Here is a 20,170-nt window from a genome sequence, read left to right as displayed (position 1 = left end):
ATACAACTTTGTGGTGTTTTAGTACACATATGAGACTACAATCTGAACAATTTTGAACAAATTCAGAGGGACATTTCTATGCGAAATTCAAAATTCAAATCTTAATTTGAATTTTTGAGCTCTTATTTTTATTTTAAGGTTTTTTCAATATAGTACAACTTGTAGAACAATCTTTAAGCTTTCCAATGGTGTTTGTTTCACGTCTCAAGTGCACATATTAACTATTTTATGACAATTTTTAATAATCACTGTAACTGAAAAAATGCTTTTTTTTGGCATTTTTGAACACCCTGTATGGAGACACTTTCAGGGGAGGATAGGTAATATTTGGGATTTTTTCATCTCCCACTGTAATAAAACTGTACACCAATTTTTACAAAAATCTGAGATGGTCAAGTCTGATGACTTGTTGATTTGACATGGAATGTCCCTATATCTATAAGCTGTCAAATGATTGATTACAATCGTAAAATTGTCCTACATGTTAAACTTTATTCTTATACTTTAATATTATATATATTGTGGTACTTACATTTGCTGATACGGAATATATCTGCTTTCCTGATTTGTTCATCACCAAGGAGGCGTTGAACTCGGAGGCTAAGTCAGTTTCAAGAAGTTCATCCAATGTAACACTTGGTGGCTTTGGATTTTGTCTTGTAGCATTTGCATAAAGCTAATTCAGAATAAAGAGAAATGTACAAGTTACTACATAATTGCTTTTAGTTTAATTACTATGAAATAAAACACGAATATTCTTGTAGTAATTTACACATAAAAGCACAGGAACTATTAACATGTTAGTTAAATGCTGTGACATATCTTTCACTATTAGCACAAATGTAAATAACCAGAAAGCTAGATCTGAGAATTTGAAATAAATATAATGCCTTTAATTTTGTAGATTTGGTACGGAATGATCAAGTGTACTTTCCAGTTATCGTGAATATCAGTATTATTATTATTATTATTATTATTATTATTATTATTATTATTATTATTATTATTATTATTATTATTATTATTATTATTATTATTATTATTATTATTATTATTAGATGTCAATTTTTAATAATCTTGTATTAACAACCAATACAATTATGAATGAATTGCCGTAAGAGACATTCGGCAATACATCATACTTTGGTATTTAAAAAAAAATAAAGAAATTAAGCTGTGCTATTAAGTACAGGACATGAAATGCTCCTTCTTCGCACGGGGAGAATAGTTTATGGAAAATATTTGAGTCCTTTTCCTCCTTAGGATACGTATTTGAATGAAAGTGTAATGATAATCCATAAGATATTCTAGTTTTGTAATAAATTTTGAAACGCCCTATCCCTCAAGAACACGCTCTTTAATCAAAGTGGCATGATAAACACCCAGCTTGAGGTGGGTAATAGCTATGTTCCAAAAGTAATTTTAAATGGATCAGCCAATTTCCTGCCTCTGAAAACTATGAATTCGACAGTAACGTTGGCTATTTTGCACATTTTATTTTCACCTTTTCTCACCCCTAATGCCAATGGGAGCTGTACTTGAACTTAAAAAGCATTAGGAGTGTTACTATTCATCTCAGCAACCCCAAAAACTATGCATTCGACACTAATATCGAACATGTTCAATTATTTTACATGCCATTCCTTCCCACCCGCATCCCTAGGGGTGTTACTGATATCTTGCCCCTGACTAAACTTGAGCTTAAATATAATCGAAAATACCACTAAGTAGTTTGGCGACCCCGAAAACTATAGGTTCAACTCTAATATCGAATATTTTCGATTATTTAAGTATGTCACCCCTTTCTACCCCATAAGAGGGTCCTAAAAGTGTATTACCCCACGGTATTTTTTCCAGACTGTAAGCCATTTTTGTACCAAGTTTGGTTGAAATTGTTTGAGGCGTTCCAGAGTTATGCTGGAATATACACACATTCATCCATCCACCCACTTATATGACGCTGCTATTATCTGAGAAAAGTTTACAGTGTAAATTGTTTTAGTTCGATCTTAAGGCAGTTTGAGCCGATTATTTCTAGCAAAGAACACGCTGTATTTATTACCATAATGACTAAGGTCGTCATAAATAAACCTGTACCAAGGAATGTAACATCGCTTATAAAATATCACTTTTGAAGATGTTACCGGTATGTCCAATCCAAGATATTATGTGCAAGATATATTGTCCAAAAGACGGGATATATATATGTGATGATTTTGTATTGATACATCCATTCTTAATCTGTATCGTAGAGATATCTAGTTGCAGGCACGTACTCAGGAATTTATTTCAGGAGGGATTCAAAGATTTTGGTGAGCCCAAAATCAAAATGAGGATAAATTATATTAAAATTTGTAAAATCACCTATAAATTTAAGTTAAATTTCCAGAATAGTCGGGATTTCAGAGAATCCGAAACTCCAGAACTCTCCCCCTGTGTACGTCCCTGTCTAGTTGTATATTTTTGAAGATATTAAGAGGCAGATTATATGTAACTATTTTGTATTGATACACATATTCTTAATCTGCTCCATAGAAGTAGCTACTTATAGTTAAATGTATAACGTTTCGTGAATTGAAATAATCCCCTTCGATTCTAGAATACGATTAATTAATAGCTTTAAAGGGGCTGTGTTAAATAAGCAACTGTCTGTAGTTACCGCATGTATTGAGTTTATGTTGAGTAGTTACTAAATTATACTCTGCTTGACATAGAATAAATAAATGTGAATTTTATATATGTAATTACAACGTTGTTTCAATTTAATAGTGAGTATTAATGGTAGTACGCTTCATGTGGAATGAGCTTGTCAAATATTGAACTATCTTAGCGAACGTAGCTGAGCGGCGATTGTTAACTATTAGGAATTAGCATAACCCACAAAGCATTGCTGTTATAATAAGATGGGGAAGGAAATGAAATAAAGTACTGTAGCTTATCTGTGGCTTGGGTCTAAAAGAGCTAATGTCACTTTTTGGCAAAAATAAGATACTCTTCAATTTTAACGTCTATAAATGGACTGGACGTTTTCTTGTGCAAGAAGAGCAAATGTTAACACGAAATAGTTTGGAATATATACCATTCATATTAACATTTGCTTTTCTTGCAGAAGAAAATATCCATTTATAGACGTTAAAATTTGACGAACATCTCATTTTTGCTAAAATGTGACATTGGTCCTTTTAGACCCAAACTACAAATATATAAGTTGCAAATAGATGAGGACATACTAAGAACGTTTTATTAAGAAGTAATGCGTGGTGGAGAAACATACACATATATTACTGAATTCTGTGAACTATTTCAACATATGTGTGGGGATGATACAAAGCAGGTGGAAGTATACGCGGTTTACACTCGTTACATATATTATAGAGATTAAATAATAAATATGCAAAAATTTAACTGCCTGCATGGTAATGTAAGTATTCTTCAATAGAGTAACAGGTACGCCGTGTTAAAGTATTTTAATTTCGGAAAAATGAGTTTTTATTGTTTACATATTCACTAGCTGAAGTGGCCGTTCTTCTCACTGAAAAAAAAAATAGGTTTATGTAAAATAGGTTTATGTTTGAACCTCTTCCTCCCCTTGAATACGCATTTGAAAGTTATTGACACAACTCGTAAAATACTTTATTTTACGGATAACTTTTAAACCCCTCTGTTTCTTTATGATGCTGAGTTTAATCAAAATGACAATATAAACTCAGCTTGAGGTAGGTACTGTGTTTCAAAATTCATTTAAATCGGTTATTCCAATTTCCTGTTATGTAGTCACAAAAACAGACAACGTCGATTTCAATGTAGGGAAAATTATTAGACATATTTCCCCTTCCCCTTTTAAATCGGAAATTTTAAAAAATGTGGATACAAATTTCCTCTTATTTTTAATGAGGAGTTTATATGCCGAGTTCTATTCATTTTTCTAACGTGGTGGGTTCCTGAGATACTGTATTTTGATTACCCCTTATCCTCTGTAGAATATGGCCTTTAATTAAAGTAACTAATAAAAACTTAGGCCGAGGTAGGTAAGTGTTTCTCAAAATTCATTTCAAACTATTGAACCGTTTTACCGTATCGGGATCACAAACAAGCAACATCTCTTTCAATGTGAAGAAAGAAATTTAAGAAAATAACCCCCTTAAAATGAGAATTTTTAATAAAGAGTTAATATACTGAGTTTCATTTTCCTAGCTTGATAGGTTCGTGAGATGCTCAATTTTTCGCATAAATTATGACCTCCTTCCCCTTCCCCACTTAAGATATGCATTTAATTCACCCGTCATTTTTGAGAAAATTGTCCTCCCGAAATAAAAAAAAAAAAAGTTTTAAGAATAAACCAACCCTTGTAGATTTTTATCAGAAAACTGACTACAATATAGTATAGGGTTTTCATTGAAATATAAACAAAATTGTAAGTGTCTTTTCAAGGAAATCACAAGTTTTAATTTTCACCTTTCAGTAAACTACCCCTAAAATTTCAGCAAAAGAAAAATTGGGACACGCAGAAATACGTAGGAACAAACCATGGTTCAACCAGGAATGCATTAAACTAGCAGAGAAGAGAAAACAGGCAAAATTACGCTGGCTACAAAATCCTAATGAAATAACTACACAAAATTTCGCAGATATCAGGCGGGAAACTTCCAAAACTTTTAGAACAAAGAAACGCGATTTTCTGAAAGCTAAAATTAAGGAACTTGAAGATAATAGTAAAAATAAAAACATCCGGGACATGTATAAGGGAATCAACGAATTTAAGAAAGGCTATCAACCTCGTGCTTATATATTAAAGAAATCTGACGGTACAGTTCTCACTGACACGGATAGCATCTTAAATAGATGGAAAGATTTCTTTGACGATTTGCTTAACACGCAACCAAAAACTAGTGTGCGTGGAGAAAAGGTGATACACACCCCAGAACCGTATATTCCAGAACCCAACCGAATAGAAGTAGAAACCGCTATAAAGAAATTAAAGAAACACAAATCTCCGGGTGTAGATGAAATTCCGGCTGAGTTAATTTTAGCTGGAGGCGAAAAATTGTGGAACAAGATACACAAACTCATTCTCCTTATCTGGAACAAGAAAAAATTGCCACAAGAGTGGAAAGAATCAATCATTGTTCCAATCCACAAGAAAGGCGACAAAACTGACTGTAATAACTATCGAGGCATTTCTCTTCTGTCAACATCCTATAAAATCCTTTCAAATATTCTGTTAGCAAGACTGACCCCATACGCAGATGAAATTATTGGAGATTATCAGTGCGGATTTAGACGAAATCGATCAACTGTCAACCAAATATTTACCATTCGCCAAATACTCGAAAAAAGTGGGAATACAATACCCCAGTACATCAACTATTTATTGATTTTAGAAAGGCGTACGACTCGGTTAGGAGAGAAACATTATATAACGTTCTTACAGAACTTGGAATACCGAGAAAGCTAATTAGATTAATTAAGATATGTTTAAATGAATCCCAAAGTAAAGTCCGGGTAGGAAAATTTTTGTCCACGAGCTTTCACGTCGAAAATGGCCTGAAACAAGGAGATGCGTTGTCGCCATTATTATTTAACTTCGCTCTGGAATACGCTATAAGGAAAATCAAAGATAGCAACCAGGGCCTAGCGTTGAACGGTATTCATCAGGTTATGGCATATGCTGATGAAGTAAATTTAATAGGGGATGATAGGAGAACAATAGAAAGAAATGCAGAGATCTTATTAAACGCTTGCAGGGACATGGGTTTAGAAGTAAATGCAGAGAAAAATAAATACATGGAAGTGCGTCGGGACCGTAATACAGCAAATTGTGGATGCGTTAAAATATTAAATAATATTTTTGATAAAGTGGATAGTTTCAAATATCTAGGATCAATATTAACAGAGGAAAACCATATTCACGAAGAAATTAAATTTCGACTAAAAGCAGGGAATTCGTGTTACTATTCGGTTCAAAATCTCTTGTGGTCGCGAATTCTGTCGAGGAATTTGAAGCTTAAAATATACAAAACGATAATTATGCCTGTTGTTCTGTTTGGTTGCAAAACATGGTCGCTTACTCTGAGGGAAGAACATAGACTGAAAGTATTTCAGAACAAGATCCTGAGACTAATATTCGGACCCAAGAGGAACGGGAATGGGGAATGGCGGAAACTTCATAACGAGGAACTACATAATTTATATGGTCTACCCAACATTGTTAGGGTCGTCAAGTCTAGGAGGCTTAGGTGGGCGGGTCATGTAACTAGAATGGAAGAAAGTCGAAACGCTTTCAAAGTCTTGACTGGTAGGCCAATCGGAAAACGACCATTAGGAAGACCTAGGCGCAGATGGGAGGACAATATTAAGATGGATTTTGCAGAGATTGGAATACAAAGTAGAAACTGGATGCAGTTAGCTAAGGATAGAAGTCAGTGGAGAGCTTTTGTGAACGCGGCATTGAACCTCCGGGTTCCATAGGCCATAGAGTTAGTTTAGTTAGTTAGTAAACTACCCCTATTTTTAGGGATAGGAAGTAAACTCGAAATTTTTCCTAGAGAATCTTATAGAATCCTTAATTTTAAATTTGCTGTGGATTGAGTTGAACGGTATGACCTCTAGGGAAATGAACTTGTTTACTTCGGGACGAACAGGCGCACAGTATTAAATTTCAGCAATCTAGGTGTAAAAAAATAAATTTTAGTATAAAACAGCCTAGTCGACTTTCCAATGTTAAATATGGTAGTTGTGACACTGAAACAAGCATTGACAAGAGGTTTGCAGTTTAATACAAAATGAAGAATGAAGTATGCTAAGGACATCGTACAATGAAAATAATGGTAAATTACAGTTTGTGGGACCCTAAAGTAATTCGATCATAAAAGATTGTTGAAAACAAAAACAAGATCGAAAAGCAAAAGCAACAAAAATACCTGTTGCAAAAGCAGGTACTGACAACATTATTCAGAATCACTGAAGTCGCTTTCCTCATCTGATCTGTCTCCGGAATTGCAGTTGACGGAATTGTCTCCTTCTGGAAGTGTTTCTTCAATTTCTAACAACTCTTGTATATCTTGTCTCATCATTCTGTGATTTGTATGTGGGAACTTCGTAGACTTGCTATATATGGATCTGAGATGATAAGGAGTAGATTAATTAAGTCCGTATTTGTGTCCATAAACCTTTCTCGAAACCATCTACTATCTTTATTTCTTGCGTTTTGGGCCTCTCCTGAAAATTGCCCTATAGGAAATACATATCGTAAGTATCTCTCTACCGTGCTATAGGTCCATGGTGTCTTTATCGAATCCCTGAAACTTGTCTAAATTAATTTTCTTATCACCATTAATTCACTTCAGGATAGTGTCTAAACGCTTAGTGATTTTTGTAGCCCGCTCTGGATTCCTGAAATATGTTCTAGCAGTGTTACCATCGTTTGTGTTGCCACTTTGTTGCTTAGGCATATCAACTAAAAGGCCTAGTTCTTCTCATAGCTTCTTCTGAACTTCTTTCTTCTTCATGGCAATTTTGTTCTTATTTTCAGAACTCCTTGCTTACCAGTTTTAATATCTAGCCGGTAAGATATACGGAAAATGCATTCGAAGAGTCTAATCCAAGTATGAAGAGGTGATATGCCTAACGAAAGGAATTCGGTTCGTACTTCTTTTCTTGTGATCAAATCCAACTTATTCGTTTCATTGGGTTCTGACCTGCATAGGTAACACGTTTGAGTGGAAAAGCATGCAGATACAGCTTTACACACTTTTCCATCGACCATGCAAAAAAGCCAGAATTGGTTTTACGGTCACTACCGAAACATTAAGAGTGATTTTAGTGTCGATCAGTGTATCTGTTTGCTGTTTGAACTCATCAATTTCTGTGATAACTAAGTTAGCCGATTCGCTTGCAAAAATAAATTTAATAGGGCAGCAGTACATAGTAGAAGACGCAGTAAGATTTTGCCAGATGATCGTGTCAGAGTCTTTTGCACCACACATTTGCAAGGGAACCATAGAAATGCTAAACAGCCTTGCATCACTGAAATGTTCTTCAGAGAAATTCTGTTTGTACCGACTCTGGTCCGATCCGTCACACCCCCAGTTGATGAACATGTGAAAACCAGAAATTGTAGATAGATGCAATTTTTCACTGATTTCTTCAGTTTGATAAGCGAGAAACCATGTGATCGATGAGCAACTGCAGAGGTATTTTCGCAGTAATAATGCCTGCTGGATAGTACACTACTTCGTCTCCTTAACTCTATGATAGGGAGACATAACTCAGAACCTTTTCGGCTCGCTCGCCAATTCATCGATACCGACGAGTAGATAAATTAGTGTCCACCATTAAGACGAGCGCTTGTTCTGGTGTTAATGACGCTGGCTTTTGAAGCAAGGATATTCGAGCTTTCTTAATTATTTTTCCTCTATTTGGAGATGCAGCGAAGAGTTCTTTGACAACAGCCACAGAATCCCGTTTGCCTTATTTTCTTAATTGTACTGGAGTAGCGGTACTAAGTTTTCTTGGCCGACCAAGTCCTACCATGGACGTTTGTGATGTGATAGGAACATTGTTAACAATGCCATCGGAAATAGTAACGTACTGGGAATAGAAATGGATAAACGTTGTCTGTCTTCCGACCTCCTCCCATTTGCTTCTCATTTGCTGACAAAAATTTCGTACTGTAGTGTTTATATAAGTAATGTCACGTTCAATATCCTCTTTATTATCTATTTCTTACAACACACAAGTAATCAAATTGTCAAACTTTGCCTCCTTTGGAATTCGAATCCATATTTCAAACAGTTTCCTTCGGGAAATTTGATGTGTCACTTTGGAATAAATAAACAAAACAAGTTCGCAAACATTCGCAAGATCTCTTTCGAGATATAGAATCACAAATGCCCTAGCTATAATATTAGCATAAACACACCGCTGAATTCAGATAAATTAAAAACTAACATCTTCGCAAAATATTCCTTATGACTTATTACATTGCATACAAAATATATCTTTTTGACGAACTTTAACGGGCTGACAACTTCAATTTTTGTTCATCTAAACACACTACTAGCTAAGTACATGTCACAGATTTACACAACTGTTTCAGGCTTTAACACTCAACAGACGAAGGACACAGGTCAAGGAAACTCGCTGTTTTAATTCGACGCGGTTGCAGTTACCTGGAGCGCGAACATGTTAGTGTATGCTTGGCGTGCTCCTAGTACTTCATCTGGGAATTCGACGAACTAACATCATTTTCTTGAGCAATGTAGAAACCAAATGTAGCGCTCATCAGAAGTTCTCGTTAACGAGATACGGTATTTTGACTTTTGTTCACCTAGATTGCTGAAATTTATCACTGAGACGGGTGGATATTGAAAAATAACTTTTTCGGTATGTATTGCACATGAAACTGCAAATCTGTTGAAATCTCGAATTCGATTTTTTTTCACCATCATCGTTCTTTATTCTCTCTTATCATCGCTCGAAAGTATAAAAAGTACATTATGAGTACTTTCGCTTAATGTTTCATAAGATGAGGAAACAATAAGTAGGAAAAAAAAATTAAGAACGGAATAAAAAGTAACTGTGAAACGTTCAGATTGGTGCCATCATTTAATATATAGATAAATATAGACTAGCAGGCCCGCAACTAGAGGGGGGCTTCTGGCCCCACTGAACTTTCCATGGCCCCTTTAGACCTCAATACAAAATGCTATTATTAATACAAAAATCACAATTTAGATATTTGTAAGAGAATTTTTAATGACTTGGTCCCCACTATCTTATTCATGGCCCCCCAAACTTATGTGTCTGGCTGCGGGTCTGTAGACGGGCAATAGTCAAAAGATTTAATTCTTAACATGTTTTCCGGAAGTATATTTGGATTCTAAAGCTACTTATTCATTTAAGTAACCACAGAAAGCAGTGTCGTATGTCATATGTAAATAACAGTACCACAATAAGCACACAACGAGGTTTCTTTACCTAAAGAAGGTGTTAATAATCTAAAATACGTGATTAACTAGAGAGTGTTACGTATTTCTGATATGTATTTTCCGGTTGATTTTATCGTTTACACGAAACTAGAAATTTGCTATATATTACACATTCTGATTTTATTTTGAATAGCTAGATATGAATAATATTTTAGCTCGTGGGGGACTTGATATAGAGACAACCTTACATATTTTGTTTCAAAAGTGTTTAAAATGGTATTATTTTTCAAAATCCTTGGACTTGATTATATATACGCGCAATTCTTTTAAGATTTCTTCATTTCGCCCTGTTGCTATGGTGTTAGTGTCCTTTGCATAGATAAGCATTTGTCCTTGCTCAATATTTGACGCAAAATCGTTAACATAGGAAGGAATAACATAGGCGCCAATATATATCCTTGTAGAATACCTGTTTTACTACGGAGAATTTAGAGAAGACCTTAAAGTATACATGCTTTGCTAATCGATATGTGCAGTTACAACGTACTTATATCTGTATTTTAGATAGATGGAAGTGCATTTATTAGAAATGTCTCTTACGCCATGGGAAGATAACTTCATTAATAGAAGCGAATAATTTATGAAAACTAATGCCTTACTTAAATTGTCGAAGACTAAAGATGAACATATTTTGTTATCTAAACATGATATTGTATTATGTAAGTAGACAAGTATTACAATATTCAAGGATTTTTTCTCAGGAAAACCATATTGAGAAGTAGACATAACGATCTTGAAAATAAAATGAAATCTTTGAGGAGTTTTACGTCCCACAGTTATGCTGGGTAGGCTAAAGGAGATAGTGATGGTGAGAAATGAATGAAATGTTGGAATGAAGAAAGTGGGAAGAAACGGGAGAACCTCTATAAAATCCACGCACACGGTGTGTCCACCACAAAGTACACTTGGCGCGAGCTGGGATCAAACCAGGGACTCCATGTACCAGAGGTGAACGTTCTACCACTGAACCATCGCGGCCCCATAACTTGGTTTTGTTTTACTCATGGTAGCAACCTACGTTTCATTAATGATTTGGTTATATATTATAAAACATATAATCCTGATATCGGTTTATATTTTCCCAGTTTCCTTTATTATTCTTCGTGGAAAGTGAAGTGGTTATACCATAGACTATTTGAGGCAAACAGGAAAGATCCCAAGACTTCTTGTATAAAGGATCCATTTTCTGTATGTAATAATAATGTAACAAAAATATGTACATATCATTTAATTATAAACTGTGGGATATCATTATTACGAGCATTTTTTTTTTTTTTTTTTTACAAAATTATGTACACATCATTTAATTATAAAGTCTGGGATAGCATTAATACCAGCAAATTTATAGTTTTTTTTATTATTTATTTTTTTTTTTTAAGTGTAGTAAAGAAGAAAGCTGTTATGAACTATTGCTTTATGTTTATTATGGCATGATGGGTTGCTAAGTTACTAATTTATTATCTATATTCTTGCCATTATAGAGGAATTTTTTACATATTAGGCTAGTGATGCTGTGCGTTACTGAATCAAGCAATCCTCTGTCTCACCAATTACAACTCCAAGCTATAGGAGTAAGTTTCTAATGTCGAACAAAACATACACGATGTTCCGTAAAAGTCTGAATGTGTTTAATAAATATTCAGGAAAATAGATTATACAAAATTGGGGAGAACACGTTCCTTTATTATTGGTTCATTTTAACTGCAAGCAACTGAGACGACTGAAAATTCACAGGAAAAAAAAAAAAAAAAAAAAAACGATTATATTCAGTATATTCAGTAAAATTATCGTAGAAAGTTAACATAGAAGTTCGAAAGTCACAATAGAATTTCATTAAAATCTTCTGGGAGGGTGGTGGTTAAGTAAGTCCTGATATTTGATTGACTTCAACTACCAGAGTGGAAATTATATGAAAACCACAATAAACACATACATCATGTTGCATTGAAATCAAATAATATTTACAAAAGTTATCATAAAACATATTTTTCCAAACCTGTGGAAGGTGGAGGTTCTCTCTTGTTCCCAATTGATTTTAAATTCAAGTAGTGGAAATGATTGTGAAGCTTCAAAAAGTATACTCCATACTCCATGAAAATATAATATTTTTAAGAAAGATGTATCGGATATATATTTTTTTAATGTATATAGGATAGGGAGTAATTCGTGCCACATCAGAGGGCAAGATTTACCGCTCATTTTTGACAAATTTTAATTCTAAGCACAGGAATTACCAAAAAGAGTCAAGGAAAATATACATAATATTGCATCAAAGCCGAACGTGTTTTATAAAGTTATGGTGAACTCTAAAATACAGGAGGGCGGGGATAATACCAATACTTTCCACGTAGAGTGAATGATTGTGAAACCTTAAAGGAAATGTACGACATATTACACCATAATCGAACAGTTGTAGCGGAAGTTATCGCGGAACATTTTTTTTTTTTTTTTTTAAGTTGAGGAGAGAGGAAATAATCTATCCTACGTGAGGGGACTGAATTCACCGATTATTCTTGATTTTCACCCCAAGGAATGAAGATTACGGAAAATAATCAAAGAAAATCTAGATTATATTACATCAAAACTAAATTAGTTTTAGAAATTTATCGTGGAACTCTAAAATAAATTGGAGGTAAGGGGGTTAGGAGAATAACCAAACTGTTCTTTTGACCTGAACCATGATTGGAAGAATCTCTCAGAGGCAAAAGGTTTTCAGATATTCCGGCTATGCTACGGGCCGTAGACCAGCTATCGCCGAGATCAACGAAAACAAATTGCCAACGATTATCACGAATTTCGGAAACAGTGCAGGACAACGCAGGAGATTATCTCGAAGACCTGAAACGTAAGTATCTAATAATTTCTATGTACTATGTTCCTCGTATTATTTACAGGCTATGTATATCCATAGCCTTGAAGAAGTTCGATCAAGAAGCTTGAAGTAACTAATGTTAAAAACCAGCAGTAAATATTTACTTACCTCACATTCCCATAGATTTCCAGTTACTTTAAATTCTGCACAGTCTCTAAAATTCACATCATCACGACTATACGCAAAATGCCAGTTTTCGTGGAAGGATTCACTCAACATAAGATTAGCAGTTAGTGTGTAATTCTTGCAACCTGTAATGCAAATGGAAGCTGCTATGAAGATATCCGAAACAGAAAATTTAGGATCAAGTCATTATTCTTGTGGTTGACGCGAATGGACTTGATTTTTCAAATGATCAAACCCTAAAATTGGAATAGTCAGGATATTACCTCATACTCTTGAAATTTGTTTTATTTATTTATTGAAAAATGCTCTACAGATATTTCGCCCAGTTACAGTGTCCAAAAGCAGTTATATACACTACCCTGATATTGGTAAATAGACAACCGATAAATGTACATGTGCACAGAATAAACCATTTTTGATGCTGAAAATAGTACTTGGTAGAACCCTCTTCTTCAGCTCATAAAGCATATGATCTTCAACAAGTCATTGATAACATCATGTGACGTGTAATAGAATTCGTGACAGAGTGTATCAAATACCTTCATTTGTTTGTGGGTCTGTTTTGGGGTTTGTCAATTTTAGTTGTAATAGAAAATGTCAAACGTTTTCTATAGAATCGTGTTTGGGCCATTTTCTCTCTATTTTGCCTCTTTTAGCATTGCCAACTTTAACCTGTGATATGGTAGCGCGTTATACTTGATTTGCATTGCACTCCAAAACAGTTCCCTGTCACGAAGAATAACAGGCCACTTTGAAATATCTCATTGTATTTCGCAGCATTGACGAGCTCATTACTGAAAGTAAGATTGCTACGACCACCTTCCAAAATCTCATCCTACACTATCAGACGCCATCGTATTTCATTGTAAGATGCTAGTATTATGGTGAACTGTGGTCTGTCGATCGCTTCCATACCTTCTGTTGACTATCGCCCAAGAATTGGCAAAATCAGGTAACACTGGAGAATGCAATTAACAAAGATAACCAAGAAAGTTTTGTCGCTTTTTCTGGAGGTCTGTGTTCGGTTGGCAATCACACCGTGAGTTGAATGCGAATAAAGATAAGGCGGAGGTCAGTTGTTAGTGTAGGTATATCCAATTAACTACCTGGTTGTGGCAGTTCAGTTACACCGTGAACTTGCGTAAGGACAGAATGAACATGGGACCTTCACAGAGCTTCTTAAGTACGTGTATGCTGTACGAGTTACAACTGGGGTCAAACGCTGCTGCAGCGGGGCGGAAGATATGCCAGACCTTTGGTGAGGGTGTCGTGACTACGCGGATAGTGCAGCGGTGGTTTAACAAGTTTAAGAACGGTGACGAAACACTCGAAGACTCACCACGTGCCGGAAGACCAACACATGTACTAAATGAAGATCTTCAGGCAGCAATTGAGGCGAACAGTGACCAGACATGTGAGAAACTGGGACTACAATTCAGTGTGAATGGAGAACCCATTCGGCAGTACCTTTATCAACTTGGGAAACACTACAATTTGGGTCGATGGGTTCTATATGATTTGACTTCGGTCCAGAAGGCAACGCGAGCAGACACCTGCGTTTATTTGCTGTCTCTTCTGAGGTAGGAGCCATTTCTGGACAGGGTGTTGACATGGAAATGGATCCTGTACGAAGCTCCACAGCACCGTCATTATTGGTTAGCACCCCATGATCCGGTTCCAAAACAGCAAGAAACCAACACTGCACTAGAAAAACGTTCTCCTGTGTGTTTGGTGGACTGCTCGCGGCATCGTGCATCGGGAACTGATACCAGCTGATCAGAGCATCAATGCAACTGTGTACTGTCAGCAGTTGAGCCGTGTTCAACAAAATCTCAAAACTCTGGAGCCAGCACTTCCGAATCGCAAAGGGGTCCTCCTGTTACAGGACAACGCTAAGCCCCATGTAGCTAGGATGACCCGGGACACCATTCTACGTCTTGAAAGGGAAACACTTTTTCATCCGCCATACTCCCCGGACATTGTATCGTCCGATTATCACCGGACAATCATCTTAGAGGATGCCAGTTCAAATCTCTAATAGAGGTGCAAAATGCACTTGATACCTTCTTCGCTTCACGCTCTACCAAGTTCCACCACGATGGAATCCATGGCCTTCTAGAACGTTAATAGAAGGCCGATGATGCTGATGGGAATTATTTTTGATCTTTCAGGTACGTCTTAGATGACATATCGATGTTCGAAGGTTGTGGGTGAGAAAGCTACAGAACTTTCTTGGTTACATTTATAATTCTAAAAATGTTGTAGTTTGTTACGCGTGGTCGTGGTCCAATTGTATATCCGTGTCAGTTGTGGTTTTGTAAGCAGAGGCTTCTTTCTGGCGACGAATCGGTATATACTCACACTATAAAATGCCACAGGACGGTTCATACTAATCATTCAGCCTCGGCTACCACATTTGGAAAGATGATTCCATGCTTTCTGGACGACCTTAAGGTTCATGCGTGGCGTTAGTTCTGGTCATCCTAGCTTTGAGTCTAGCGTATCTTTTCCGTCCAATTTGAAGCCCACTATGAGCATGTTAAAAGTTACTAACAATACACATTAACACAGCACTGATGGTGCACTCAGTTCTGCCACACTCCCGGTATTGAATTATCGGGTGAACTTCATCACTCTTTACAACTATGTCTACGATTCATGGCGCCTCTTGTACTAAATACTCACGCAATCACCTGTACTCACTCACTTATACTCACTTGTACTAAATACGTTATACTCATCTGCCCTTTGCATTCATTCAGTGTCTTCTCGAAATTATGTTCCCTTACTGATGTCTATTCAATTATATCATGGTGGTATATTTGAAGATTTGTTGTTGAATTGTTTTGTTTAGTTGAACTTGTCAACATCCTGGTTAAATCTTACTAATCTGTTAAATGAATGGCTTGTAAATAAGCATAATAAAATATGTGGTTAAAACAATAGGTTGACGTATGCTTCAAATTTGGAACTCAATTGAGTTTCTCTATATTTGAGGAGTGTGAGAAATTTAGATTGAGTAAGTCAAGTTGTTTGGTGTACTTTTGTGTGCTGGAATTCGAAATTGTTGATGGAGTTTGTAATGTTTGGTTATGTAATGATTAAAACATCAACTTAAAATTCTTCCAACTCGTCAAATGAATCCTAAGGTTGTACAACATTATCTTGCAATTTGATCGATGTGGTAAGCACAATTAAACAATAAACTGTAACACCGAGATCATAGACAACTTGAAATTTGGTGTTTGTGAGTTCACACGAAGTGTGTATATATATATATATACAAACACTACTTCTATCTTTACTAACAGTGTTGAATTCAGGAGGACGAAGGTTTCCATTCTAGTTCGCGCTGTGCCCCTCAATCTGAGAAAATAAATAGCTAATATATTAGTAAATGCATTTTAAACGCTACTGTATTTTCCAAAGCATCTCTTGCAGAACAAAAGCTCTGAATTCAACACTGGTTTTCAAGTTTTATATTTTGTACTTATAATTTTCTTCCAAATGAAGTAAATGAAAATAGTGAATTGAAATTTATTTTGATCTGTTCTTGAAAGAAATGCGCAGTGACAATGTAAGTATACCGGATGTTACATTCTTCTTCAAAATTCCTGGCAAATGATATTTTTTCTTTAAGAACCATGTATTCTCATCCATAGACGGAATTAAACAAAAAAGAATCTCTTTCGAGCAGTTAAGAACTTTATTTCAAGTCAAAGTGTCAAGATTCCTAGACTACGGTTGCGAGAACATGAAATTGGAAAGAGAAACAAGTGACTTTTCGTTTGTGAGATAGCTGTAATGTAAAACATATTTCTATGTGAAATGTATTCCTCCTATAATTCATTCGTATTTGCGAGAGCCACTACCATTTTTGTGCTACTAATTGAAAATTATTTTAACATATAATCATTTTTTTTTTATATTGAAGACCCACCAAACATATTTAATAAAGATAAATTAAATAAATACTTGAAGAAGAAACTATGAATTAAACGTACGAGAAATAAATAAATGCTAGACAATTATAATTAATGTTGAACTAATTAGACAAAATATATTCTTACATTCGGAGTCATTTTCAGAACACTGTCTCTCTGTTGTTGAAGATGTAAAAGGCATTACCCATTTGCTCCATCTTGCTCCCTTTGGAGTTGTATCTGCAGTTTCTTCTGAAGTCTCAGAGTTATTATTTTCATTCACAGTATCAGAATCGAAACTACTTTCTTCATCACATCTTTCAGTTGCTAAAGAAATTAGATACAAAATCACATTTTAGCATTAATTCTGTATATGAGCGTGTATTGTTTTATATAAGATTTTACATATATGCTAGGTCTTAGATTTTGAAAAATGAAAGAATGTTTGTTAAAAGTAAAGCCAAATTTTATCCCGTTGTTCACATATACCAAAAGTTATGGTATGAATTTCAGTAGATTCTTTAGACATTAGAACGAAGCAGTAGATATCTACATTTTGAAGGAGTGAAGTGTTCTTTATATGAAATAACATAAAAAGTACTACAACAAAAAGTGATAAATTTTCGTAGTAAGGAACAGCGGAGGAATTTACGTTGTATTAATAATAGTAATTATTTTCCCTTAATTTTAATATTGGAAATTTTTATGAAAGAAACTTACACTTTTCGTATAAACAGCTTCCGTTAAATTGCTTAATTGTGCGATATTTCAATCCTTCATATCTTTCTGAACATAGGTCATAATGGGCACAACCTCCCTTTACGTTTGTCTTCTAATCTCCACAGTCTTGTCTGTTAGATACCACACAAGCCAATCATGTTCAACCAATGCTTCTACTTCATACGGAAATGTTGCCTTTTCTATGTAGACTCTTGTTTATTATTCCTTTTAAATATGTATTAAAGTGTTTGTGAGAGACAACATCTCTATAAAACTCCACTTCCAATTGTATTTGCTTCTACCATTTCTTCCTCTATTCTCTTACTCGTTAATTTACAGTATATACACTTTTAATAAGTTGATCTCTCAATTCAGTTTCAACTTTCTGTAATACTTCATTAAAATTTTTCAGTTCAATAGGTCAAACTTTTTTTTTTTTTTTAGATCAATAAATAAATATTTTAAAAAATTACGAGGTGCTACCCAAAAGTTCCGAGAATTTTAACTTTTTACCCAAACTAGTAAATTACAAACTCTGGGAGCTAGTTGGCTCTGGTAGTGTGCCAAAGGACATTGCTGTGAATCTACATGTTTCTTAGCTTTTGTCGGTTTCGCTATACTATTTCTATTGTGTATGCGAATTTCGAAATGGAGAACAAAGGCATACTATTTTAGAGGCATATATTCATCCACAAAATTTATAATTGTCGTGCGCATCTATGTAAATTTAATTAATTTAATCCTTTTCTTGATTAAATCTGAACAACTTTCTACAAGATAAAAATATAACAATAGTAATGGTAACTACTTTCCGCTCTTGTGATGTTATTTATTAACTATTTGCAAACTTTCTCTTCTTTACTAGACAGAAAGTGTCTACACAATGATTACTTTTTTGCTGTTAGGGATACAGAAAAAGAATGTTGTATATTTTAATATTCCCTGCATATGACGGTGCTCCAAATGGTTAGCAACAAAGCAGATGACGGACAGCAACAACATGTGATATAGAAATAAACGAATGTCATCACCAACCCGAGGATTTAAGAGGATTAGAGGACAGGCTACAAAAAAGGCACTGCAGCACCTCAGAAGCTGTCAGTCTCGATAGATTGATCAGTCCATTACCTTCTCCTGGTTGCGACTGAGCTTTGAGAACTACCTTAACCCAAATTCTCGATTGCGACTGGGCCTCGAGATTTCGTCTCTTCCTTGGCTGCGACTGGGCCCTTGGAGACACCTACACCAGCCTTCTGGTTGCAACCGGGCTCCGAGACTTTCTCATACTTGTCCCTTGGTTGCGACTGGACTCTGGAATACCCTTATTCACCAACATGAATTTAAGAGCCTCCATTCGGTCTTTGATCCACTCATTTGTAAATTATATTTTGCATCATAGAGATCGTTTTATAATAAAACGGTAGTGGAAGTCAAAATCCCGAATAACATTATTTGCTCTACCTATATGCCTAGTAGAAGTTTACAATATGGATATGGTGCTGGTTCATTTCCCCAGTTTTATTTACACATTATATATGCACATTCAGATAACAGCAACTTACCAAAGGTTAAGTTCAAACTAATTGGTTGTAATTTGTTAGTATATAATTCAATGGAATGAAAATCCAGACCAGGGTGAAGCAGTGGATAGCCAAGAACGTTAGCATGGTTGTTCATTACATCATTCATGATTTGAGAAACATCTTGATTCTCCAGTATAAGAACCATATTATCCCAGCTATGACGTTTCTGCAAAGATGAACACATAAACAATAATGACACCTGTGATGAAATTGGTGCACAAAATAGTAGAAGAAACATAAGTATTACTCTCATACAATGTTCAGATTACCGGGGAGTACGGGGTTATACCTCCCTGTAAGGACTGAAAATGATGTGTACACTTGTATAGTGCAAGATGTGTTTACATATCTTATAATTTTCCTCTATCAAATGCATGCCAAATTTGAACAATATATTAGAGTTGACACAAAGAGTTAAACAAGATTTATCAAACCCAGAGCTTAATAGATATTATGCGAATTACAAGCGCATATATAGAAGTTTAATAAAAATGGCAAAAAGAATGGAATATGACAAACGAATTGAGCGTTCAAAAAATAAATCAAAAACACTTTGGAAAATAGTAAAGAGTGAAACAAATAGCAAAGTCTCTTCTAGGTAGATAGGAAACATTGAATTGAATCATGGAGACACTAAAATAATTGACCGAGTATCAGTTGCTAATATTATGAACAAATATTTTACTGAAATCGGAAATAAAAGTGTAACGGGTACTAACTTCGAAATAAAATCTACTGACGATAGGTTACAAAAAAAAAAAAAAAAAAAAAAAACAATGTTTTTTCAGCCAGCAATACCTAACGAAGTTGCTCAAATAATGTCTAAGCAAAAAGACAAATGGTCCGTAGGCTTTGATGACATTTCAATGGTAATACTGAAGAAAAGTTCCACTCATACAGAGGAACGGTTGACATATCTTATAAATCTTTCCTTGTGATCAGGGCAGTTTCCTCAAA

At 35.1% G+C, this 20,170-nt stretch overlaps 1 protein-coding gene across 2 annotated transcripts in view; it reads right to left on the bottom strand.

Moving 5' to 3' along the window:
- Positions 1-20,170, bottom strand: part of LOC145688352 (vitellogenin-like) — a 303,527-nt gene that overhangs the window by 34,736 nt on the left and 248,621 nt on the right. For both annotated transcript variants that reach the window (XM_081762496.1, XM_081762497.1), the window contains exons 14-17: positions 19,193-19,379; positions 17,058-17,237; positions 12,970-13,112; positions 533-676 (exon numbers count right to left, since the gene is read on the bottom strand). In XM_081762496.1, coding sequence (XP_081618622.1) covers positions 533-676; positions 12,970-13,112; positions 17,058-17,237; positions 19,193-19,379 — 654 coding nt within the window. The remainder of the gene's footprint in view (positions 1-532; positions 677-12,969; positions 13,113-17,057; positions 17,238-19,192; positions 19,380-20,170) is intronic.

This window comes from Thermobia domestica, chromosome 6 (genome assembly GCF_964235325.1).
Source record: "Thermobia domestica chromosome 6, izTheDome1.hap1.1, whole genome shotgun sequence".
In the NCBI taxonomy this organism is placed as follows: Eukaryota; Metazoa; Arthropoda; class Insecta; order Zygentoma; family Lepismatidae; genus Thermobia; species Thermobia domestica.
The sequence above is the reverse complement of the archived record's forward strand: the minus strand, read 5'-3'. Positions and strand labels throughout refer to the sequence as shown.